This window comes from Lycorma delicatula, chromosome 11, assembly GCF_047948215.1.
Source record: "Lycorma delicatula isolate Av1 chromosome 11, ASM4794821v1, whole genome shotgun sequence".
Lineage (NCBI taxonomy): Eukaryota > Metazoa > Arthropoda > Insecta > Hemiptera > Fulgoridae > Lycorma > Lycorma delicatula.
Window position 1 is genome coordinate 27,577,193 of NC_134465.1, and position 27,178 is coordinate 27,604,370.

A 27,178-nucleotide genomic window follows, 5' to 3' on the forward strand; every position below is an offset into this window, starting at 1 on the left:
GTAATGCGAATGAATTTTGTGTTTTGAGGTTTAATATTAATGTTTGGAGTTGTAAATGTCAAGAACTTATTATTAATTTACATAAACATCGCTATTTAGGTCTTTTCTTTGAACTAATGATTACTTTAAATAGGGTAAATATGTTTTGTTGTATGTAAAAAATTTACATAATTAAAACTTTATTTTAAGTTCTAAAGAATAAAGAATTTATTTATTAATTTTCGACTGTTTCACTACAAAAATATTAACTACCCCTATAATATTAAAAGGATGTGAATTAGTCTTAAAGATTTTAAGACTTATGTTTAAAGATTTTTTTTTGAAGTCCTAAAGAAATGTTTATGTTTAAATCATGTTTTTGAATCATTCTTTTTATTATTCAGCATCTTAACCTGTTAAATTCTATATTACATTATGCTTGTTGTTTTTTTTATTTTACCTTGTTTTCATTTAAAAACTATACCTTATTGAGGTTTCATTTAAAATAAAAATAAAAATAAATAAATAAAATGGCAAAGGGTTATGTAATTTTTCTAGCTATTGAGAAATTTTTATTTTAAATATGCCATAAAGTATTTAAATATTAGTTATGCAGTACTAAGATAATTGTACTAATAAAAAGATCTATGTTCAAAAAGAACATTTCCCCACTTAATCATATGATATTTTTATCTTAAAAAGTATGAAGTAATTAAAAGTATAACTGAAGGGAAAAAAAATCAAAATTTTTAGGATAAAGTTTTAGTTTCTATTTAATCCTCTTGAGTAAATCATGTTTTTATCTTCAAAATTATACTGAATTTAGAGTTTAATTGCAAAAAAATTTGAGTCTCATTTTACCTAACCCTCTTCCTTGACAGCTGCTACCTCATGTAACATTTTTAATAATAGCTGCAGCTTATATCAGAAATATTGGATAAAATATCAGAAATTATAAAAACTTGTAAAACGTGTTAAATTCTTAAGTCAGGTACTGTGAGACCTCCTTTTTGGAAAAGTTCCCATGTTTTCTACATTAATACTAGATACAGTTGTATTTTCTATCTTGAAAATTACAGTTAAGAAATTTTTTTTTTTTAAGTAGAAATTTCGTTCAGCCTGCTTGTTTCTTGGGGCTTAAAAGTTTATTTATTGGAGTAGTTAGTTATTTCAATAAATCACCTATTTAATTGTGCAGCATTATTCAGCAAGGCTAAAAAAATTATAGTTTGCTACAAAAGAAATATATGGTTACTGTGATACCTCTTGTTTGATGTGGTCAAAAATCATACCAAAGCTGGAATATATTTAGCAGATATTTGTGCCAAATTTCAATTTTTTGGTCAATGAGATTTTGAGATAGCAAAACTTATTTTAAAATAATGTTAAGTATTTCTTCATTTCAAAATCTGATTGACTTAAAGCTTTGGAATTTTAAATAATTTAAGTACTTTCATCATACTAAACCTTTATTTTCTACAACCCCTATGTAAAAAGTAAAAAATACCCCTCCCCTTTTTTTTTATTTTTTCCAAAATTTAATTCTTATAAAATCTTAATAATCATTGATTATATAAAAGATGTTTTTGCCATTTTTGAAGAATTTTTTATGTTTATCCATTCCAAAAACAGTAATTGTTCACATATACTACTTTTATGATCAATCATACACACACAAATCTGAAAATTTTTATTCCTTTTATTGTATTTTTTTTTTTTTTTTTTTTTTTTTTTTTAATGACTAATGATTCTTGAAACAATAATATTTGTAAAACAAAATCCAACATTTTGGCTGATTGCTATGGTTTTCTTTTGTAGCTCGTATTTTGCTGCAGCAAAAATAGGGCTGTAATTGAAAAAGTAAAAATGTATAAAAAAATTATTATATTTATGAAATTTTTAAAATAAAAAAATATTTTTTTTGCTATTATTCTATAATTTGGAAGCTTGTAAAGTAAAATTTTAACCTGAAGTTCAGGTCCTTTCTGGGTTGGAAAATTTACGAGATAATTCTTTTCTTGAATATTTACTTATTATTATAATAACAATAAATTTTATTATATGTATGACTTTCCACAGCTTAATTTCATAGTATTAATGTAAAAATATCAAACATAGACATTAAAAAATGAAATAAAAATATAAAGTACAAAGATGATTAGAAAATTTTGTTACTGTAACAAAATATGTAAATTTATTGACTTGTTATTTAAAAATTCAATAGGAAATTCAATAGAAATTCAATGGGATTAATATATATATATATATTTATATTAATCCCATCAACCCAAGTACAGAATTAATAAAATAAAATAGAATAGGATGACATCTACCTTATTCCATAATCCAAACAAGAGCACATCCGCGAATACCTCGCATCATCAGTTGCTCTTTAATTTTTCAGACTTTTTGTTACAAATAGCACATTAAAATTAAAACTAACATTTAAAATTGTTAAAAGATTCTTTTCCAATTGAATCAAAACAGAAATAGAACTAATTTTTTTTATATTCAAAATTTTAAATTGTAAATTGAAATTAAGTAGTTAAATAAAATTAAACAGTCACGTAACACTGGATAGCTAGTCCACATAGATTTCTATTTTATTTTTATTATTAATTTTGACTTTCAATTTAATTTTTTATTAATGACTTCATATTTTGTATATATGCAATTTTTAATTTTAAGAATATAAAAAAAAAAATTTAGTTCTCTTTTTGTTTTTATTTAATTGGAAAAAAATCTTTTAACAATTTTAAATCTCTATTTTAATTTTAATGTGTAATTTGCAACGAAAGAAAAATTATAGAGCAACTGATGATGCAAAGAACTTACGAAAGCACTTTTGCTTGGATTATGGAACAAGGATTATGTCATCCTATTCTATTTTATTTTATTAATTCTCTACTTAGGTTGATTGGGTTAATATAATTTGTATAGTGCAGAGAAATATGATTCCCAAAAGGATCGATTAAAAAAAAATAATTATATATATATATATTTTAAAAAAATATCTATTTTAAACAAACATGTGCAATTTATATTATAATTATTGCAGTTAACAATAGTATTTAAACAAATCAGCTTCAGTAGTTTTAAGTGTTAACAATTTTAGAAACATAATTTAAAATAATGGTGTTTAAAATATATAGAATACCACTATAGTACAATTATTTCATATGATACACGCGTCATACACTTCATTTCATTATTTTATCTTATGTTATTTCTGTATATTATTTCATTAATACTAAAAAAACATTGAAACATTTATTTCCCATATAATATATATTGCATTTGTGAGTAGAATTAAGCAAAATTAATTATTTATCTACAGGCAATGAATGACCTTTTAAATATTTTTATTCATGGAGTAAATGTAAAAATATTTGAGTTTATTAATTCATTGAATAACAATAACAGTTGCATACTAATAAACCTTGGATCATATTTTATCTTGATGTTTAGTCATTTTGATTTGTAAAATATAGAAAATATGGAAGGAAAAATGTATTTGAGCACATTCAATATAAAAAAAATAATTTTTATCAGGCACAGACCCAATATTGACAATATTAATTTTTTTTCAGCCTCTGGGACCGCTATTAGGTATTGCTTCGGGGGATGAAATGAAATGGTAGTTTTGTAGCATGTGAAAATGTCATGCTTGACTGGGATTTGAACCAGGGACCTCTAGATGAAAGGCCGAGACACTACGGAGTCCAAATATATTGACAATATCGCATATGAATGAATGATTTGGTAGTAGTAAACCAGTTAATTATTGAGCTCCTTGCCTCTAGAACCCTGAAAATTATAATATATTTTTAAAATGGGTATCTTAGTTATAATAAAAGTAAAGAACTGTTTAATTTTTTGTGAAGTGGGATTAACTGGAGTGGACAGTAGCCAAAAAAAAGGGAAATGCTAACAGCAGGCAGTGGAATCCAATGTTTTTGACTTTCTACTGGAACTAGATCATTAAAATCGCCAAATGCAGCTTGGATCATTGGAAAATTTCCTAATTCACATTCTTTAATTTCCAGAATGCTACTACTTGAATCAATCCAGATGTTGTGGAACAATTAGATTGTAAGAAATGTAGTTAACCATCTTATTCAAGAACTTCTTTCAATTGATGAGGGTGTAATAATAAAAAAAATAAAATATGTTTGTTATTTAAAATTTTAATTAATATGATTTTTTTTATTCTTTCAGGTATAATAAGTATATGAATAATAACTTGATTGATCTATGAGAATTGAAAGGATTTTATCTGATTTTCTGAAGTTTTCAAGTACTTATAAAGTTAGAATACCATCACTTAAATTCAGTGTGAAACTTTCAGAAACTTTTTTTTCATTGTTAAGGTATGTGTGTTTTTCTTTAATATTTATATATGTATAAAATTTATGTTTTTATTTATTATTATTTAATTTTTTAGTCAATCAAACTAACATAACTTTATAAGATTCTTCCAAATGTCTTTCTACTATTCAGTTTAAGATACTTTCACTTTAAATTTTATCAGTTCGCTTCATTTTGAATATCGTTCTCTAACAGCCATCAATAAAACACACTTTGCTTTGTCTTTATCCGAGAACATAGTAAGTAACTCACTAAACTCACCGCAACAACAATACAAGAACTGACGTTGTGGTTACAACCGCTGATAAACAAACTTTTGGGTTGGAGGCTTTCAGGGATACCAATATAACATCTAGAAATTTCCCTACAATCTTCCTATGAATTACTGAAACCGCACCATTCTTTTATGATAACCCTGTATTATAATATCCAAAGAAATTACATATAGTCACTGAATATACTTCAAGAATTGTACATTTTTTTGTTTTTTTTTAAAAACTAATTTTGTATTTTTTTAAAAAAACAAATTTTTGTCTTTATTCTTGAAGTTAAAATAATATTGAGATGTATATCAGAGGTCTTTATATTTCTAAATAACAAATTGTAATTAATTTGATTTGCCTCTAGCGCTGATTGTTTTGAATAAATTGATTGTAGTTGATGATTGTTATTCATCGTCAGTATATTGCATGATGGTATAGCAAAGTATGTGTTGAATAATTATATGAATATATATCTCAGTTATAATCTACGTACTAGTTTTGTGTTAAAACAACTCCAGAAATTAGTTGTACGCAATGATTAGTTAGTGCAGTCTGTTATAAGAATTTTTATTGATGAAATTACTCTAGAAAGGGTAAACAATGTCAATATCAAATATTCTTCTTTTTTTTCATAAAAATCTTTAGTTTGATTATTAACTATAAACTTTATTGTTAAATATATCTTTGAGAAATGAATACCGGTAAATAAATTTATATTTATAAATAAATTGAAGTTAGAATGCTTAATTTTCAATATATTTCTGTTTGCATTATTAGTATTTCGTTTTCAATTAGAAATAATGTATTTAGTTTACGGGTTTTGTTATAGTATTTTTACAACAATGGAGTAATTTATCTTGTTTTACTAGGATTCTTTCATCAAATTAATTCTTTAAATGAATTAATTCTTTAAATTAATTCTTTAATCAAATTAATTTTTTTCTTCTTTCTGGCAGAAGTAAATCTACTATTGATTGAATAGATTTATGGTGGGGATTTTTAAAATATGATTATACATTTTAAATGGTTGAATGAATCTATTCATTTTGATATATTTTTCTTTTTTTGCTCCATTTATTCATCTTCTTTGTCTGATCAAAGAATCCATAATTTTCACTTGATACTTTACCATTCCTGTTTGTTTTTTGATCCTTTTATTTACATCTTCCTTTACTTTTTTCTGTTTACCATATCCTGGAATGTCTTTGTTCCCTTTTTGTCACCTACTGTACCAACATTTTTCGTGTTCATCTAGATTGTTTGCCTAGACTATACGAAACCCCCACCGTCTCAAGTTTTTCCAGAAAGTTATTTCTAACCTTGTTACTTTGAATTTTGAGTGGGATGTTATGAACAATAAACTTCACCTAATTAAAAACACTATTTCATCGTGGAACTTGTCATGCAGAAATAACCATCGAGAGGAGTTTATTATTTGCCATTTGTGAATAGGGCACACTAGGCTCACTCATAGATATCTGATGACTCAAATAGGCACACTAATTTTTGCTTGCTGCAACTGCTGGTTGTGACACAAGTTTAAATTAGGAGCTAATATGCAAACAATTCTTGGGCATAGTGAAGTGCTGTTATCTTCTTTGTTATGATTGCTTAGAGTCGTCCTTTTTTATTTAAATATATTTATTACTGTAGTGTGTTCCAAAGATTCATGCCGTTTGTTGTAATGCAGTTTGCAATTTTTTTTTCTCGAGGTATATAATGTGATATATCTTTGAATTGTTATTTCACTTCTAACATGTGTTACAGGCTTTTTACTTTGAAGATGTATTTTTATGTGTTGGAGTTTTTAATTTTAAATTAATCTTTAACTTTGCAGTTTTTGTAGAACAAATATCATACCAGGGCAATGATAACACAAAGTGTTTTTTCCCTGATAAACCAAAAAAAAATTCAATTTTATCTATTTTACTTCTATAAAAGTTTAATTTTGTTAACTAGATTTTGGTACAAGTACAACGTAGATGTTTTATTTTTCACCCTAAATCGGTTTTGTAACAAGTTAGAAAGATTTTTCAATTTTATGATCCCTCTTCTTAATTCCTTTTTTAATTTTACAACTTCTGCTGTCATAGTTTATTAAACTCTTATTAATTCTTTATTAGAGGTTTTCTCCTTATTACAACACATCTGTCCATTATTAAAGTCTCTTCACCACAAACACTTCTTAAAAAAAATTCAAAAAACACAATTATTATTTTGTCGTTATTATTTACTTAATTAAAAAAAAAATAGTAAATTTATAAAAATAAATTACCTTATGCAATTATCAGGATCATTTTTGCAGTCTGTATTACATCGAAATCTTTCCCAAGCAAGCCATCCCATCGGTGGTGTTCTCGCAAGTCCATTTTCTAATGCTAATACATGAACACATATTATTAGAAGTGTTGTTACTGCCCGCAGGGCATTTCCCCCCATAACACTGAAACAGAAAACAAACAAAAAAGTTAGATTTCTTGCATCTTTTCAGGTAATAATATTTAATCTAATAATAGATTGATAAAAGTAATAGTAGCAGTACCCTGTCATAAATCTTTTTTTATTATTATTTGATACATATAGGAATGTGTATGAAAATGTGTTTGATGCCACTTCATAAAGCGATGTCTCTTATCTGATGTGTTTATCTTTAAAGTTACCCATTTTTAGTTGAGATTTAACCAATTATAAAAAAGTTTTGAACAGTTTCATACTGGTAATAGGTTTTATACAGTCATAAATAGTTTTATCTGGTTTCAATTGTTTATCTATTACAAATCTACTAAACGTTTTATACGACTTAATCTCATTTTTCCAGGTTGTTTTCTTTTTTAACCACCATTAAAAGAGTGAAATAGAAAAACCTGATTTCCCTAATTCCTTTATAGGTATTTCTTACCACACTGAATAGAAACTGAAATGTTGTCAAAAAAGCTAATTATGAAATTTTATTAAAACATATTTGAGAATTTTCTTTTAAACTACCCTTAAAAGGGTGAAACAGAATAAAGAGATTGTACACTTTAATTTTTTATTCCAAAAATACTAGAAACATTTAGCAAAAGCAGTATGTAACACAAAACTTTAACATCAGACAACCATTTTGTTTACAGGCTGAATTTCAAATTGATTTTATTATATAAAATTGTTTTGTTGATACAAAATGTTTTCATGACCTCATACAGGTGAAAATGTATAAAAGGGAGAGTTATAAATCTTTCAACATAATTTTTTTATAATATTTTTATTTTAAAGTAAATTTTGAATAATATGAAGTAATGTGGCTGTTGCCATTAATAAATCCTGCGGCATGCAGTGAAACTGCGACGTATATTGTCTAACTTAAGTAGTCTATGGAAACTGATTTTTTAAATATTGGTTTTACTCTCTGGTTTTTTATTTTACTACATGCATTTCAATTTATTAATGATATTACTGAAGAAAGTTCTTCAGTTTTTCTTGTAACAGCAAATTCTCTTATCTAATTTCTGAGCGATTTTTTTTTTCAGACGCATCTGAAGGTCTCAAATGTGATATAAGTCACATTCAAACTAAAATAATGTGGTTAGGTTTATTAAAATGTGATCTTTTGTGTTGTATATAAATAAATAACAGGTCAATATTTTGGTTTTTTTATTCTTTATCATATAAGTTTTGATATAACACGTGTTTATTATTTGTTTTCATTGCATGTGGGTTTTCGAGGACTGATTCAGTTTGTAAATGTATATAAATATTAAAAACAGAAATTTGTTATGTTTCATACAGTTATATTTTTACAAAGAGAAACTAGGTTCATTTTACATCATATGTAGAATAAATACATTACACAGCTATTTAAAATCATAGCATAATATTGTATTTTTAAAATGTAGAGTACAAAAAATTATTGTACCAATAAAAATAGGGCAGTGAAATAAAAAGTAAACCTTGAAAAATTAATAAATAACTTAGCCTAGTAACACAAACACGAGCAACTAGCTGCAATAAGATTTGAAATAAGTGTTCGCTAGAGCGTAACATATCAGTCTAGCTTCATTGAATATTTCAATCAAACAAATAAAGCCGAACTCTATCTTTGCAACTGTTCCTAAATGATTCTTTACTGTTATAAAAACATATTTAAAAACCTCTTAACTTTACTGATTTGAAGTCTTAATTGTGTTTTAATATATTTTCGTTTATTTGTAAGATTTATCTTGTATTTGTTCATATAATTATTAAAAATAACTTTTTTCAAGATTTATATAAAAATACATATAGTATGTACAAGCTTGTACTTTTAATCAAAAGTATTGTTGTACTTATAGTATTATTATTATTATTATTATTTGGATTCTTTTTTTGTATTTTAAAATGAACCTGCGTTACAATTAATTGTTTGCATGACATAAACTCAGTTAGATAGATGTTTAGAAAAGAACTAGTTTGTTTTGTCAAATTTCAGGTTGATATCCTTGAATTAGTTACGTTAATAAAAACCACAATATGTCGCTATATTCTGTCTACATGTTCACTATGAATTTTTTGTATGGTTTGTGGTTTTCATGTCATACTACTTGTAATATAATGGTATATTAGGTTACATTTAGGTGTGCTTTGTATATATAACTTTAGACTTTTTCTGAATGCTATAACATAATATATTTCTCGAACCAGTAAGCTTAATTCTTAGTACAGGCCTAAAAAATGTACAGTTTTACCACATGTCTTGTAAATTATTGTATTATAAAAAAAATATTTGCGTGGATGGATTATAATGATCAAACCTTAAATATGGATGAACCATTGCATTCTGCTTCGCAGATAGATGTACTATTAATTTGCTAATAATTTTGATAATATTCTCATTAATGATATTGTTTGCATTTCTACTGACTACAGTGTGAAATTTTATGGGTGTTTTGTTAGATATCAAATTTTCATGGTGTTATCGAATTAATTTCATTTGTATACTAATAATTTAATTTAAAACTAATAATACACCATGCTTGTCATCATTATTAAATACTTATTATGCTTATATATTTAGAATAATTTTATTTAGCATGGTCCGTTGGTATATATAATATAAAAATAAATAAATTATAGATTCTGCTTTCCAACCAATGTAATTAATTATTATGTCCCAATGCTTTTGAAAATTATTTTTCCATCTTCAGGAACATCTGATATACTTGTATATAAGTATTCACTGCACATATTAATTTGATGTAGTTTTAAAATTAAATTTCCATAAATATAACAATCTATCATCAAGTAATAAAATAAGTCATACATTTGTGTACGTCTAGTTGATAAAAGCATCTTAATTGTTATGCTTTTATATTTGTTGTTTTGTTTTTTTATTTTAAAGCGTATAATGGAAGAATATCTTTTATAATACATAACAATAAAAAATATATATATTTCCATTTTAAATATAATGTAATCTCTTAAGGCACCCTTAAAAAGTCAACATAAGTTTTTAAAAAATAAAAATTGATGTGGACCCCACATTACTTCCTTGTACGCCTATTAAATTACATATTCATTTTTTTTTTAACTGAAAATTACATAAAATTTAATTTCAATAATAACTTATATTTTTTCATATATTTTTTTTATTGTTATTATTGAATTATTATTTATCGTAAAACGTTTTTACAATCAGAGGTTAATAATTATTAATAAATCGATACAATCAAATTAAAAAAAAGGAAATTAAATCTGATTCAAACCAATGTGCTGTTGTAAGATCCAAATATTTCATTAATTAAAATTTCATTCGGCTATAACTCTGGAACCAATGAAAATAAGTACCACATATGATATAGCATTGAAAATCTCTCAATGAGGGCTTATTACGGTAGTTAAAAAAAAAGTCCAAAATTCAAATTGAATTTTTTTAGACAATTTTGGTTCAATCGATTGCAATCAAAAGGGGAGGTGCAGAACTATATGTTACAACACTCCTAAATCCAAACTTTCAACATCCTGTGTTTAATCGTTTTTGAGTTATGCCTGATACATATGTATATATGTATGTACAGACATCACCCCGAAACTAGTCGAAATGGATTCAGGAATGATGAAAATGGATATTTCCATTAAAATCTGAAAACCAAAATTTTTCATGATCACAATACTTTATTTGCTTTGTACAAGAAAGTAAAAATGTAGTGTCAGATTTGTAACCTTAAAACATCTGTTCATTTGTTCTTAAAAAAATAAAAAATCCACCTCTATCAATCCAAAACTAGGTTCATGTAACTCACCGTTGTATTTAGGCATACACGTATAAGAAAATAGTATATAAAATATTATCTTTTATTGTAATTTTTAATAAATTACTGTTCCATTTAATAGAACTTCCAGTAAATTTATTTAAAATAAAATTAAAAGATTTTCTTTTACAGAAATATAATAATGTTATATTAGTTTAAGTGGTTTAAAATATTTCAAAATGTTATTCCTTTCAGAATTACTAAAAATAGTATTGAAAACACTTTTCCATTCATATGTTTATGAGCAATGAAATTTATTGAAATTGTCCTTTTTTTCCATTTATATTGATATGTTAAATTATAGACATCTTTCTTAAATTTAATACCTATAAAAGATAATATTTCATTTAAAATGATAAAATATAAATAGTGTCGATGTTCTTCTCAACTAAATTGCTACATGTGAATGCTCCTTAATTTTTTAGTGAAAATTTAATATTAATTTCGTTTAGATTACAATTCTTATACTAATTTTATTAATTTATAGTATTATAATTATATAATATTTATAATAGACGTGTTTTAACTGCCAGCACTTATAAAAGTTCTCACCTATAGTTGTGAATTAATAATTTTCATAATTGCCAATAATTATTTTGTAAACATAATAATTTCATGGGAACATATATTTTTTCATATGCGTATTACACTTTTACTGAATTATCTGTAACAACAATGTTGCATTTAGCCAAGTAAAAGATCTGGAATTTATGTCAGTCATAAAAGTTACGTAATTTATTATAAAAGAGTTCTAATTAAATATTTTTAATCACTTCTGGTATTTAATTAGTAATAATCATTTTATATATATATATATTTCTCACTATTCTGATGTATGTTATTCCACGGATTATTAAACATGGATTAGTATTGTAGTTTTCAAATAATGTTGTAATTTCTAATAGAAATATTATTCCTGTGATTGTAAGAAGGAATTATAGATCATAGATTCCCACCATTTGTGGTCAAATATGAAGATTGAAAAATCTAATTTGATAAAATTTATGAAGTATAAAGTACTTCAAATCAAATCAAATCAAATTAATTCAAATCAAATTAATAAATTGAAAAAAATGCTTTATATTGGCAAAAGGTAAAAGAAAAAACTTTTTTATTACCAAATATAGTGTAAAAATAGATATTTTGTATTAACATTTTGTTAGATCAGTTGAACTATTAAAAAAAAAAATAATTTTTTTAGCATCGTTTGCATTACCTTTCAGAAGAAATATGTTTCACTAAACATTTCACTACAGATATATAATGTAAGAAAACTGTTACATCTTCTTGATCAATAGTATAAAAAAAAATGAATGTCTTGAAAAACTACTATAATAGAACCAAAAAAAGAAATTATGTCATCATTACAAAATGATTAGCATGAGGCGCCTCAGAAGTGTTCTTGGCCCTATACTTTTTAATATTTTTAAATAGTCTTTAGTTTGGTGTCTAACAGAATCCAGAAGATTGAGAAGGTTCCTATTTGAGGACCAATAAATATAAGGAAAGGAAAAAGATATGGAAAAACACCAGTGACCGAAAGAGGAACTGTTTATATATAATAGTATATAACAGTATTTTATTATAATTACTGATAATATTATATATTGGTTAATCGATTAACCCAGTTGATCAGATAACAAGTCATATAACTTTGGCTAGCTAGTCTACATGGATTTATATTTTATTATTAATTTTAATTTTGACTTTTAATTTAATTTCTTTTTTTTTTTAATGACTTCATATTTTGTATATATGCAATTTTTAATTTGTAATTTTAATTTACAATTTAAAAATTTGAATATATAAAAAAATTGGTGCTATTTCAGTTTTGATTTAATTGAAAAAGGAAGTTTTAACAATTTTAAATTTTAATTTTAATGTGCAGTTTGCAATGTACAATTTTCATTTTAATACATAATTTGCAACGAAAGATATGAAAAATTATAGAGCAATTGATGATCCAAGGTACTCATGAAAACGCTCTTTCTTGGATTATGAAATAAGGTAGGTGTCATCCTATTTTATTTCATTTTATTAATTCTGTACTTGGATTGATCGATTAATATAATTTGTGTAGTGCAGAGGAATATGATTCCTGAAAGGATCATATCTTTATATATATATATATATATATATATATATTTCTTGTGTGCGTGTGTATGAAAGTGAACTCCTCCTAAACGGCTGGACTGATTTTGATGAAATTTTGTGTGTGTGTTCATGGGGATTCGAGAATGATTTAGATTCACAATTTGGTCCACTGGAAAATGTTTTTTTAATTATTTTTTTATTTATAAGTAGTTGTTGATTTTGGAATGTTTTACATTGGATCCAGCAGACTGCACTACCATCGCAGTATCGAATATTCAATAATATTCTATTTTAATTTTATTTTGTCCCGACAGTTGGTGCTGCGATCAAATTGAGAAAAATATTTCGTAATTTTGTGTTATTATTGTGTTACAAAAAATCACGAGAAAACAGTTTTTTAATAAATAAGAGGCTAATAAATCAGATGGAAATGTAAACAAAGGAAAACCAATCAGATGAATGCAAGATGGCCGCTGTCAAACACAACGCCCAGTCACAAAGAGCCCGTATGGTCGTTGCCAATGTAAACAAAATCACAACTGATTAAGTAACAAGTAGGCAGCACTGCGATCGCGTTTAGAATTGTGCGCGTATTGAGAGATATTATATTATTATTTATTAAAATAACGTTTTAAAGTGTAATTAAAAAATATACATTGTGCAAATTTGTAAGGTAGAATATTGAAGTGAAAATGTTTTTTTAATTTATTTATGTGTTGTTGATCTTGGGATGGTTAAGGTTCACAATTGGGTCCGGTAGGCAGAGCTGCGATCGCGTTTTAGAAGTTTTTTTTTTTAATTTTTGGTTTATCAGTCAAACCCGGTAGTTGGTGCTGCGATCGTATTCTATGAATTTTTTTTATTTTATTGCTTTTTCGCATATCAGTTACTTGCGTCGTAGCTTAGTGTTGTTCTTATATTAAAATTCGTATTTAGAGAATAGTTTGCATTAAATCCAATAGGTAGTGCTGTTCTGACAATTGGATTTATTTACATTCTGAATTTTATAAAGTTGAAGGTGAAATTTTATAAGGTTCCGTAATGTTTTGTAAGTTTCTGAATGTTCAGTATTAATTGTAATGATTTTGCAGCCACAACACTTTTCGTTAAAAAATTATTTTCCACCGAATACTGTGATTAGAGAGTGGTGTGAATTAAATCCGATAGGTAGTGCTGTTGTTTTGCCATTTGGATTTATTTACATTCTGACTTTTATAAAGTGAAAGGTTAAATTTTGTTTAATTGCTAATGTTCAGTTTTTTAAGGTTTTATGAAACGTTCAATTGTTGTCATTTAATCTGTATGTATACTCAGATCTAGCAATAGCAATAGCAAAGCATTGCCGAGTCTGTAGAATTGCGCGCTTATTGAGAATATTATATTATTATTTATTGAAATAACGTTTTAAAGTTTAATTAAAAAATGTACATTGTGCAAATTTGTAAGGTGCAGAAGTGAGTATTTTACATGATTTTTTATGAATTTTAATTATGTATACACGTGCATTCAATAACAATCAACTTAACCTACAAATTTAAATTGTCAGTTCTCATTTGATTCTATGCAACTTATGAAGTATTGAACGGCTCTTTGAAAATAAAAATTTAAGTTTGTAAAATAAATTATAGCATTTATAAAATTAAAATATAAGTTACTTATAATATAGTTTAAAGTATATTTAAAAAATTGAATTTATAATGTTTTAGCTGATTCATTTTATAAAAAGTTTCTAAAATTATTTTTATACAATTATCTAAAATTTGGTAAAATAGATGTTAAAATAAAGAATGAGAAAAATCATAAAAATTTAGACTAAAATTTAACTACGTTGCTTTTTTACAGTGCTTTAATTTTTTTTATTAACTTATTAATTAAGCTGTTACATGGTTATGAAACATCAAAATTATTAAATAAAAAAAAAATATGTAGGAGGTAATTTTTTAGAATGATAAGTGAAAATTAGTAATATGGATGAAAATTGATTAATTATACTAATTATTAATTTTACGACGTTTCGATTTTTTAATTCAATTTTCATCGGACATCTCAATATTTAGTGAAAATATATATTAACCATACTACACATAATTAATCAATAAACTTATTACAATAATACAACAATCACAAACTGATAATATCATACTAATAGTCATTTTAATGAAATTTAGAACATTCCTGCTAATTTTAACTTAATTACGTTACTTATATTTATGTGTGTGCATTTATTACAGAATAATGCCGTGTTAGGACAACGTCTATCGGGTCCGCTAGTATATATATATATATATATATTAAGGTAATTATACTTTTTTACCGCAATCCATCATCAAATCAATAGAAATGAAAGAAAAAATTTTATAATATTTGGAAAGACACTATTATTTAAATTTATAATTAATTCTAGGATTCTGGATAAGACATTAAACTGATTCTCTTACAAGTTTATGATTCGACAATATCTAAAATATCTTATAGAATAACATCACAGATATTTAGGGATATAAATTAAGAATAAATGCTTATAACTGAAGTGATATTTAATAATTATATTTAAGATATTTATCATTGATCACCAAATTCAAATAGCATTTCATGGATGCTATTGACATTTATTTTTGACTATTGATCATAATAGTTTGTCATTTAAAGTATTTTTTTTTTTTTTAAATAAAAATAAAAATGTTAAAATCATTATTTTTTATAAGTTATTTGTTCACTCAGTTCCATTCTATATTATATCTTTTACTGATGAAGTTAATTTCTACTATTCATTATAGTGAAAACTGGTTTTACAACTGATCTATCCCAAGGAAGTTCAGCTCGTAATATGCTGTGAATTATTTCTTAAGAACCATTAACAATTAACCAGTAGAAGTTTTAGATTAGCTAATTGATTAGTTCATGGATTCTCCATTTAAATGTGATACAGTTTATGAAAAACAATGTCTAAAATTTGAATTGATTATTTGGCAGCAAAATTGAAATTTATTTGTGTGACAATATTATATGTTTGTGTGACCATAATTTTAGAACTGTTGCACATATTATTATGAATAAAATATCAAACTTTTTGATTTAATTCTGAAAGTAACACTGGGCACTTGATATTATATTTGTTAAGCTTATTTAACAATTTCCAATTGAGAATTTCATCATCAAAGTTGTAAGGTTTTCTTCTATCTCTTGTTTTATAAATGATTTATTTATTATTTTTGTAGCTGTATTAATGTAATTTGGTTGCAATATGAATTTTTCCATTAAGCAGTTTTTACACGACTGCCCGAAAAGGATTGTAATGTATTTAGGTTGTATGTATTCCACCGTAGCAGCTCAACTGCTGAACTGATTTAGATGTATGAGCTCATGTTAGAATCCTTAAGTTAACGAGAGTGTCATAGGCATGTATGTAGGTCCTATATATATATTAAATCATTCCAAATAAAATTGGACTCAAAATATCATTCGAAAAGACAGACAACATAGTGTGTGTGTGTGTATATATATATATTTTTTTGTATTTATTTTTTCAAATCTATTACTATTACTGATGATGACTGTGTAGTAAACGAAATAAGTATTAACATTATTTTGATTATTTTAAGGATTCAAATGTAATTTCTTTGTTTTATTATAATAGCTTTCATTGTTGGTCATTCTGTGCTACTTTTTGTATTTATGCTGTTTTATAATGCTTTAATTTTTCTGCGAATAAAAATTTATATTTTAGTTACATTCATTAATCAGCCTGTGATAATTTATTTTATTTATATTTGTTCGTTGATGTAAAGTAAAAATAATATTTTATTATTTAATTCCACGCTATGTGTTGACTGGTTAATGAATTGATTTTAGGACTACAAGCCTACATTTATGTTAAATAGACTTATGATTATTTCATTTTTAGCCTTTTAATAAATTTTCTCTTGGGAATAAAAAAATAATTTTAGAATTTATTATAAATAATAATAATTATTATAATCATAATGTGAAATTACAGTCGTTATAGTCATTTATTTTCTTAAACTTATCATTATTTAATTCTATATATTCACGACTTTTATCTAAGCTATGACTTCTAATTTCATTTTCAGTATTGCGGCGAGGATTTAAAACTTTCCATTATCATTATTTTGTTGTTATTATTATTTTATAATTTTTTAAAGTACATTTAAATTAAATTATCCGAAAAGTAATTCATTTTACTTTCTCTATAACTTATCTCTTAATTTTTAATATTATGACTATTTTAATGAGACTAAATCACATTTTAATGTAATAATTTTTTTTGTTAAATATTTTTATTCGTAAAATATTAATTTATTTTTGTATTTAAAGATCTTCAATCTAGACGTTGTATAATATCTGAATGGCTTATCTATTTGACAAAGAATACTTATATAATAAATATTTTATTAAATATTCGTATGTACTTTATAATTATCTACAAAAACCAGCGAATAATTGATTAATTCTTGTTGCCATGATGATAAATCTACAGTTCAGTTAAATTGACATAGAATAATATTAATAATAAAGAAAGTAAATCTAATGAGATGCTTTCCATGGTGGAGTGGTAGCCTTTCATCCGGTGGTCCCGGGTTTGAATCCCGGTCAGGCATGGTACTTTTCGTAGTACAAAATTTCAATTTCATATTTTTATGTCACAAGCTTCAAGCTTATCAGGAAAATTAAACATAAAGAAATGTAGTATAATGGTATCAAAGCTTATCAATGAACTTATTACGTTTCTTTTTTTTAATAAAAAATAATATTTCATTAATAATTAAAGGTATCCTTTAATGTCCTTAAATTGTTTAAAATTGGTAATAAAACAATAAATAATATAATTAAAGGTACATATACAATAGTCGAATTTCAAGGCAAATTATCAGATCCATTTGAAATAAAAGCCTGTATAAGACAAGGCGATGTATTTTCCCCGATACCATGTAACTGCATTCTTGAAATGGTACGCTTTGTAAGAGAATGGACTATATATTCTTATATAGGAATATATCTTTCCTATATAAAGTGTTTCAAAATGAATATAGGGTTCTGTGTTCTACAATTTACAAAGTGTGAATTTGTAATTACCTTATTTATAAGTAAACACTGATAATGTGTGTATCTGGGGATCAGAAAATCCTCAAGAAATATTGCAGTGTGAACAAGACTCCCTAGAACTGAATATTTTTTGTGCCGTATCCTAACGGCAAGTTTACAGGCCATTTTTTTTACGTGGAACCATGTGTGTCTGTAATGAACTATCTTGATATGCTACAACTATGGCTCTTTCCTCAACTGCATTACGAACCATAGAACTTTATTTGGCAACAATATGGTGCTCCTCCTCATTGGCATAATGTTGTACGCGATTGGTAGAATGAAATTCTCCCGAATCGCTGGATTAGTCACCAGGGAGCAGATGTTAGGGCTTCATCTGCCCTATTTTGACAAAATGAAGCCAAAATAGGGCAGATAAAGCCCTATCATCTGCTCATAGATGGGAGCAGATTTTGAGTTTTGGGCCTTTTGGAGGCTGAGGTCTCCATGTTCACCCGTTCTGACTCTGTGACAGTTTATTTCTTTGGTGTTTATAAAGCATCAAGCGTATGTGCCGCCGTTATCAGCTGACCTAACCGATTGAGACAAAGGATTGAAGCAGCTGTCGCATCAATTGCTCCGGACTTCCTGATTAAAGTACGGGATGAACTCTTCTATTGGCTAGATATGTGCGTTGTGATAAGTGGTGCTCACGTCGAACACTCACAACAAAAACTGTTTGAGTTGCTCTTTTATTTCATGTATAATTTATCAATGTAAGTAAAACTTAGTAAATATTACATAACTTTAAAACATCGATATTCATTTTAAAACACATTATAAAATATAGTGTTTTTAGATCTTAGGAATGATCGTAGACCTAAAACACTTTTCTTAATTCATTTTTTCCCAAGGTGTATAAATAAATGTGGCAATAGCGCATTGATAAAAAATATACATAAATGGAAAGTTCTCACGAGTTATCTTCAGAACCCATTATTTATTATTTCACTTCTAGAAAATTAAAACCGATACAGAGTTTTTTTTACATATTTTTTTGCTATATTACCTTATGGGCAATATGTAATGATAATTTTTTTAGAGCAGTTTCCCTTCTTCGCATTATTTATTTCCACTTCAATAACTTTTGATTTCTGTTTTAGAAAATTCAATATTCTACTTTCTTCTTATATTTATTCATTAGTATTCCATCTTTTGTTCCGTTTTAAAATAACTTTCAATGTACTTGTTTTCTCAATTTAAATGTCAATATTTATTGCCCTCAGGGACAGGATGTTAAATTTTATTAAGAAATCGTTTTTGTGGTTCATTGGTATATTTATATTTCTTCATTATATTGTGCATCCTTCCAAATACTGTTCGTGCTGTTCTGATTCTTAAATCAATGTCTGCTCATTAGAAATGGGAAGTTTATTTAGGTCAGTAAATACAATTACTATTATTTCCCAGAATTTTTGTTTTACTTTACTTATTCCAGTTTTCCCATATAATCTTAAATATTTTAAATTTAATTCTTGTTTACTTCAAAATAGTAATGATAATATCAATAAAGATGATTACAATCTTGCTTTAAAGAAAATTGATATTTTTGTAGAATACTGGAACACCATTTTCCCTTCAAATGGGTGGTTTTTTCAAACGTATTTGTTTATCCTTTGTTAATTTACAGGCTACACATTATTTTAATTTATAGATCACGGAAAATTTACTTACTGACTACTCGGTACTGGTTACTTTCGGTAGCCAGATGCCCTTATTGCATCGAGTATTTTTTAGAACGTATTCTTGTCCACTATCGTTCTACACCACATGAGTTTGACAAAGTAGAATACCATGTGGTGCCCAGCAGTTCCATATGGTGCTTTTTATTTCACCATTTGAGTGACTACTACAAGCATTAAACAGTTTGAGTATGAAAACCGCTGTGGGATCAACAAAATGTACCGGTGATTTTCAGTATAATGATTGAACCCTTTCGTTTCGTACGCAGGCCAAGAATCCGAGTATAATATTCTCCCGTTATTTACGTTGCCTTTGATAGCATTCAGCAGGATTTGAATCGATCTGTCAGCAACATTCGCAACAAATCACTCGCAATTTTAACTATAGATGCCGCTGAAAAACCCACTGTAAGGCTATACTCGACGAAAATGATTTTTGCGCCTCGAGAACATTGATTATCGATCCCCAAATTTTACCTTTCCTGTGTTGTTCAGTGTAGTCAACACATACTTATTTAATGAAAATAATCCGTGACTATTGTATTCAGGCCCATACCTAATTCATGGTAACACAGAGCAACATTTGATTGTTCAAACACTCAGCTGTATATAAATGTATGACAGTCACGAAGCTGAGGTTTAAATTTTTCAGTCACATACTGACACACATATTGACTTCACGTCCTAGTTTCTGGTAGAATGCCACACAGTTGATGAATTTAAAGGGACTGTGTTCATTAATCGGAAAACTCAAAATATTCATATTAAATGTAGGTAACGAAATTAAACTGTTTTCAGTACAAACTCTTAAAACCAACTTTAGGTAAGCGGGTACAGATACTGAAATGAGTTTACGTATTTGTGATAAGGAAATTTACTCTTATATTATTTTATTCTTTTTTGTCTGAGACATTTAATCTTTAAATAGTATATCTATATTGTTAAAAAGAAATAAACTTGATATTTAAACAAATAATGGTGCTGGTATTCGATAATAGTTCCAAAAAATCCTACTTTTTTTTAATATATTTAAGACTTATTTTGTTCTAAATCCATTAATTCTATGAGTAGGAAATACAGACTCTTAAATGATCCTGTAATTATTTATTCTTTCAGATAACTTAAGTAAAAACTATTGTAATAAAACTTAACTATTTTCCAGTTTGTTGCAAAAAATTTGATAAATTATAAAGAGTAAAATATTAAGAAATAATAAATAAATTAATAGAAGTAAGAAATTTATTGTATGATGATGTATTTTGAATGAAATTCAGTAGTACATTATGTCAGTAGGTCAAGGTTGAAGTATAACAAATATTAAGTCAAGCAGAAAAAAAGGATGCAAATGCATAATTAGGAATAGTAGAAAACGAAAAGAAAAAGAAGGAAACCAGAGCTATTACAAATTACAAAGTGAAACAAACTGTGATTGATAGGGACTGATTAAAATAGCTGATAAAAAAAAGAAAAAAAACAAAACAAAATAATATTGACTGACTGAGAAATAAACCAGCCGTGAAGGTGGACGACTACTAGAATTTCATGGTTAGTTCAATTTGGACAGTTATCTAGGAATATTTAAGATAAAATAATAAATAAATTAAAAGAAAAAAGTATTTATACACTTCCGTATCGTATTAATAAAATTTGAATTTATAAATACTGTAAGGAAAAGAATAAAAAAAAGTGTTGTGTAATTCATCCATGACAATGAATGATCTGTCTACCTTCTTTTTTGTTTTTATTTATGTATTTTTATATATTATTTATGTGACCTCCAATTATTTATTACTATATATGTATATACATACATTTCCCCCTCTTTTTAAAAGTAATTTCTTTACCATGAATATCTGTTCAAGAACAATTAGAATATAGCTTACTTAAACAAGAATTAGCAAAGTATTAGAGGAATTTTCCAACTATTAATAAAAACTATATCCAAAAAAATAAAATAATTTTTTTAGAGATGAGATATAAATTTTGAGAAACCCTTTTTTATATAAATATTGGGGTATGGCAGTAGAAGGCCTTTTTTTTACACATGATATTTCTTTTTTCCAGTGGACCTCGTTTATCAGAGTTATAATCTTGTCCACGTTATTTTGAACCACATTTTAGTCATACAGTAATTTAAATTGTACGCTTTAAAATATTTCATGTGATTTTCCACTGAATTTGTTACTAGAATTGTTCATTTTAAAATAAAATTGTCATAAGTTTATAAATTTTGGATTGTTAATTTTATGGTAAAATTTGGGTTGAATATTTTAGTATCAGTAACTTGAAAATGAAGTACTTTTAGGATCTAATTTTTTCTTATTATATTTATTGCTAGCAGACCCAGGAATGCTTCGCTGTTGCTAAATTGAAGTATATAGATTAAATGAGCGCAGTTGAAAGTTCATTTCCTTTCCCTGTTTTCCCCTTTTTCCATTTTCCTCTTCCCTTTTTACCTTTTCCGATTTTTCCCTTTCTTTCTTTTCCCCCCTGCGTAAATCGGACCAGTAGTTTTTTAATCTATAGCGGAAATACATATCAGAAACACTGAAATGGTATCGTAAAATATTTGATATAGTGTGTGCTGCTTTTACGTCCAACACATAGCGCTGTTTTTTGGGTTTTTTTTTCAAAAAAAAACATTTTTTACCTGTTGCAGGTGCGACATTTTAGGTATATAAATAGTAGCCACACGCGCGTTTCCGAATGCAACATTGCCAAAATTTCAAAGCAATCGGTGAAGAACTTTTGGAGAGTTAAGATTTTGAACAAACGAACATTTTCATTTTTATTTATATAGATATATTTTTTCTTATTATTTTATCTGCAGAACTCTTAAAGTTTTTCTGTTGAATTGTAATTCATTCGATATACAAAATGTATCTCATCATTTATTCCCCTTTGTTTCAAAACACATAAATATAACTGAACAAAGAACAGGGTGGAGTCGCTGTTTGAAGTAATAAAAAAAAAACTTTATGAAAGTTTATAAATAATAATAATTTGTTTCGGTATAATCTATATTCTTAATTTTTTCTTTATGAAAGAATGTATTCTTACCGAGTAAATTACAAAAAAACTTTATATTACTAATATTTTGATTTGGAGTCTTTTTTTATAATTTAATAAAATGTTTCTTATTTGTTAATACTTTAATCTTTTTAGGGCAAGTACGTGAGAAAACTTATTATCAAGTTACATAATTATTATCCGATTATTAAAATTTGTAATTTTAAAAGTTTTAGAAGTAGCTTAAAGTCAAACTGCAAAAAATATGCATAAATTTTTTTTTTTATTAACAGTTTTTAAAAATATTTATTTAATATATATCCTGTTTTTTTTATCTAAATACATCTTTATTTAAAGTAAGCTCTATCAGAAATATTTAAAAATTATTTTGTATAATTAAAATTTGAAAGTTATTTTTATGTTATATGTATTTTTATTTATTTATGTATTTTTTTAATACTTTTATTTATAGTAGCATCAACAATTAAAGTCATTAGCGACTTATCAGTGTAATGCAAATGTACTCTTTAACAAACTCAGGTCGACTACTCCTGAGACGTATGTTTATTTTAATTAAATATGCAATACAAGTAATTAATTATATTTATTAATAAATAATAAATACCTCTTTTCGATAATTTTCATTATTTAAAACTTTTTCTTCATGTATTTGTTGGAAAAACTTATTTTTTTTTACGTAATAATTACACTCCTCTTAACCATAGTATGTTTTAAATTTTGTAAGATGACTGTGGAACAGTGCGACTGCAGAAATGTATTTGTTAATCTAAAAAACATGTCCCTTTTTTAAACATTAAGTACTTTTACAATATTTTTATAATTATTTTACTGATATAATTAATTTACCATGTGTAATATGATGTAACTGTTAATAATGCGTAATGTTTAAAATATATTTTTTTAAAGATTTAATGATAAATTCAACTGTATATATATGAATAGTTATTAATTAAAATCCTGCATATTATTATTACTGTGCTAAAAATGCTCGTAAATATGTTATTGAACTTTTCAGTTATTTATATATAGCTTAATATTTACCCTTTTTCCTAGCAATTATATTTAAAATAGTTTTATTATCTGATTGAAAAAAAGTTCTGTAAAGGTTTAGAAAAAGAAATTACTTAATCTTTTTTTCGTTTGAGTTAATTAATAATCTGTAAAACTACAATAAATGTTAATAGACCCCTTTTGTTTTATTATTTAACCTCCAGGACCACCGTTAGGTATTGCTTTAGAGGATGAGATGAATGATTTGTAGCGTATGTTAAAATGCCATGCCTGACCGGGATTCGAACCCGAGACCTCCGAATGAAAGGTCGCGCCACGCAGGCCGGGACTGTTAATTATGCCATGATAGCTAATTATTTTAGGAAAAATAAATTACGTGTATGAATATATATGTCATGTGTCCCAAGAAGAGGTATACGCTTTTGATTTAGTATCAACCGCCCGATCTTCCACCAATCTTATTGAAACTTTACACACCTTTTAACGATGTTTCTAAATATGTTCTGTAAAAATTTTTACCTTCTACGATTTATAGAAAGAAAATGGCGGCTTTGAAATAAAAACATCAATTTCAGATTAAATCACATTTTTTATTCATTACAAAATAGCAGTACCTATTCTACTCGTAAACGTAATGGTAAACGTTCATATAAACATATGTCCTAAAATGCCTCATTTGCGAGTTACGGCGGGTGAAAAATTTCGCTCGGATTTCAGCTCTCTCTTTTTTGTTGTTTAGTCTCCGAAACCACCGTAAGGTATTACTTCAGAGGATGATATGTATGAATGTAAATAAAGTGTAGTCTTGTACAATCTCAGGTCGACCGTTCCTGAGATAATGAAACCCAACAATCAAAGAACACCGGTATCCGCGATCTGGTATTCAAATCCGTATAAAAGTAACTGCGATTTGAACCTTAGAACTCTCGACTTTGAAATCAGCTGATTTGCGATGACGAGTTTAACCACTAGACCAACTCTGTGGGTTACTCGGATTTCAGCTATCCCAGTGCAATGAAGAAAATTTTAAGAACGGTAATTTAGGGGCACAATTAGTGACTTCTCATGGTTTTTTATATGAAAAATCGAATAAAATAGATCCAAGATCCGCATTTGCAGTATTTAAGAAATACGGAATGAAAACCAATAAATAAACCTAAAAATCCCTGTTTTTTTTTATGTTTGACGTATAATAACTTTATTAACTGGACACGTAAAACTTTTAACAAATTTTGTAGAAAATTTAATTTTGAACAAAATGGTGTAAGATAAGTTGATCAAAAGAAAGAAAGTTTAGGAAAATTAGAATTTTTTTTAAAATAGTACACTAAACGAAAGCGTACGTTCCAGATTATAATAAATTTTCGGTTTTTTTTCTTTCTAATTTTGATATTTTAAGAGGTGCAGTGGTGTACGTCGGGGCGGCTCAACCAACATAGCTACTGCCACTGTTATTGTCTGTACGACGCGACTGGCTGCACCTTTCCCCGGATATTTGACTAAAAAACATAAAGACAAGTAAAATATATAGAGCGGGCGAAGTCGCGACTAGGATGTAATAATTTTTAGGGAGATTTAAAGAGATTTAATTTTTAGGGCGATGATGGTGTTTTAAAAATTATATTTCAAATTTATTATTCTTTATAAGTTTTACAAAAACACAGAGAAATAATAATTTTGTAAACGTAAATTCTTTTTTCGAGAAATATCATCAGAATTTATAATTTTTTTTCTTTAAAAATTAAGTGTAATCAGTTCCCTTAATACTGAAATTTCTTGATTGAAATCTAAACTTTTTGTAATTATTTAATTATGCATATTATATGCAGAATTTTTTAATTAATGTTTTAATATATTTGAACCCGGTTGATTAGTTAAAGTAAAATGATTAAACATACTACTTTCCAAAAATTCTGTTATGCGTCATTACTGTTTATACTATTTCTGTTATTAGATAGATTTCATAAGAAAGCTATCTATTATAATGGGTACCACGATTCGACTTCCGAAAAATTTCGACATATTTTCGCGTTTCACATCCTCCAAACCCCAAAACCACCGTCAGCTCAAACATATATTTATATATATATATATATATATATATATATATATTTTACTTTCTTGTGGACACGAAAACTGCCGTAATTTTGCGCCAATCACTTTCAAATTGTTCCTTAAAAATAACTCGTCCCAAAATCTCGGTTGAGTTCGTTAACGGCCAAAATCGGACCATGGGAATGGAAATGGGAAGGCTTTTTCGAAAACACAAAATATCTCTATAATTTTCTTATTAAGTAAAATATAGAATTCGTTTAAAGTTCCTACTATTCTTTGGATAAGGGCCTACAACTTATCTAAGAAAGCTTTTTGATATCACCAACCATTGGCCCAGGGGATGGAAAAAATGGGGTTTTGAAGACAAAAAAAATCATACCTCCCTTAATAGGAACAGTATCGAATCGGTTTAAAGTGGTCGTTAGTCCTCTAACTAAAACGTTTGTCTGAAAAAATCTTTGATATGACCAACCCTTATGGCAAGGGATAGTGCTGAAAATGTAGCTGGAATTGTAAGAAGATGAGGCTTGTCATATGCTAAAAAACATGTGAAACTTTTTTCACATGCAACCATTGTCGTATTGAGTAAATTTTAAGTTTTTCTTAATTTTAAGGTGGAAATCTTTTTTATCCCCTACTAAGGTGAAATCTACCTCCGCCTTCCGGCGTGCCGAAAGGGATTTTTTTTTTATCAGGACCCAGTAGAATAGTAGTATATATTCTTACATTCCGGAAATCATTAGCTCACGTTCAGTGGTAGTTTCCTTAGGTCATTTCTATGGATTAATTTCTTAAATTTATCATGCCGTTGGTTTCTCACCTTATGTTTCCGTTTCATCTATGATTGGTTTTTTTTTTATCCGGGAACGTTTTCCTAGGTTAAAATAACCATAAAAATAAATGTTGAACATTAAAATGACGTTTTTGAATCCTCTTTTAAGTTTTAATGTTTTTTTTAAGTCGCTCCAAAATTACGCATTTTTACGTTTTTAGACGTTTTTTCTCTTTATTAATATTTTTACTGAGAAACTAATTTAAAGAAAAAATGGGAAGAAATTTTTTTTGTATAGAACAACCTTGTGTGTGTGTATATATATACGCGCGCGCGCACACAAACACACACACACGCACGCACGCATAAAACAAAAGAAATTACAAGTTTGTGTACAACAATGAAAATTATCTAATATTTATCTTTTGAATATTATCATAATTAAATGAGTCCTTTTATGAGATGAATATATAAAGATAAATTTTTAATAATTCGTTATTGTTTATTTTATTATATTATTATTATTTTTATCCTTATTTTATGTCCTTCATTAAC

General features: G+C 26.5%; 1 protein-coding gene and 1 long non-coding RNA gene across 4 annotated transcripts in view; one reads left to right on the forward strand and one right to left on the reverse strand.

The window, feature by feature from the left end:
- The window catches only part of LOC142331996 (alpha-N-acetylgalactosaminidase-like), a 162,085-nt gene that overhangs the window by 39,626 nt on the left and 95,281 nt on the right, over positions 1 to 27,178 (reverse strand). For 2 of the 3 annotated variants that reach the window (XM_075378049.1, XM_075378047.1), the window contains exon 2: positions 6,886 to 7,053. In XM_075378049.1, the coding sequence (XP_075234164.1) occupies positions 6,886 to 7,049 (164 nt within the window). In that variant the 5' untranslated portion in view covers positions 7,050 to 7,053. Of the gene's footprint in view, positions 1 to 6,885; positions 7,054 to 23,389; positions 23,425 to 27,178 lie in introns of those variants that run through there. The other variant, XM_075378048.1, reaches the window with a different exon arrangement.
- LOC142331997 (uncharacterized) overlaps positions 1 to 27,178 on the forward strand; it is a 30,297-nt gene that overhangs the window by 1,730 nt on the left and 1,389 nt on the right. Inside the window, exon 2 of the long non-coding RNA XR_012758116.1 lies at positions 4,198 to 4,349. This is a non-coding gene — a long non-coding RNA (uncharacterized LOC142331997). The remainder of the gene's footprint in view (positions 1 to 4,197; positions 4,350 to 27,178) is intronic.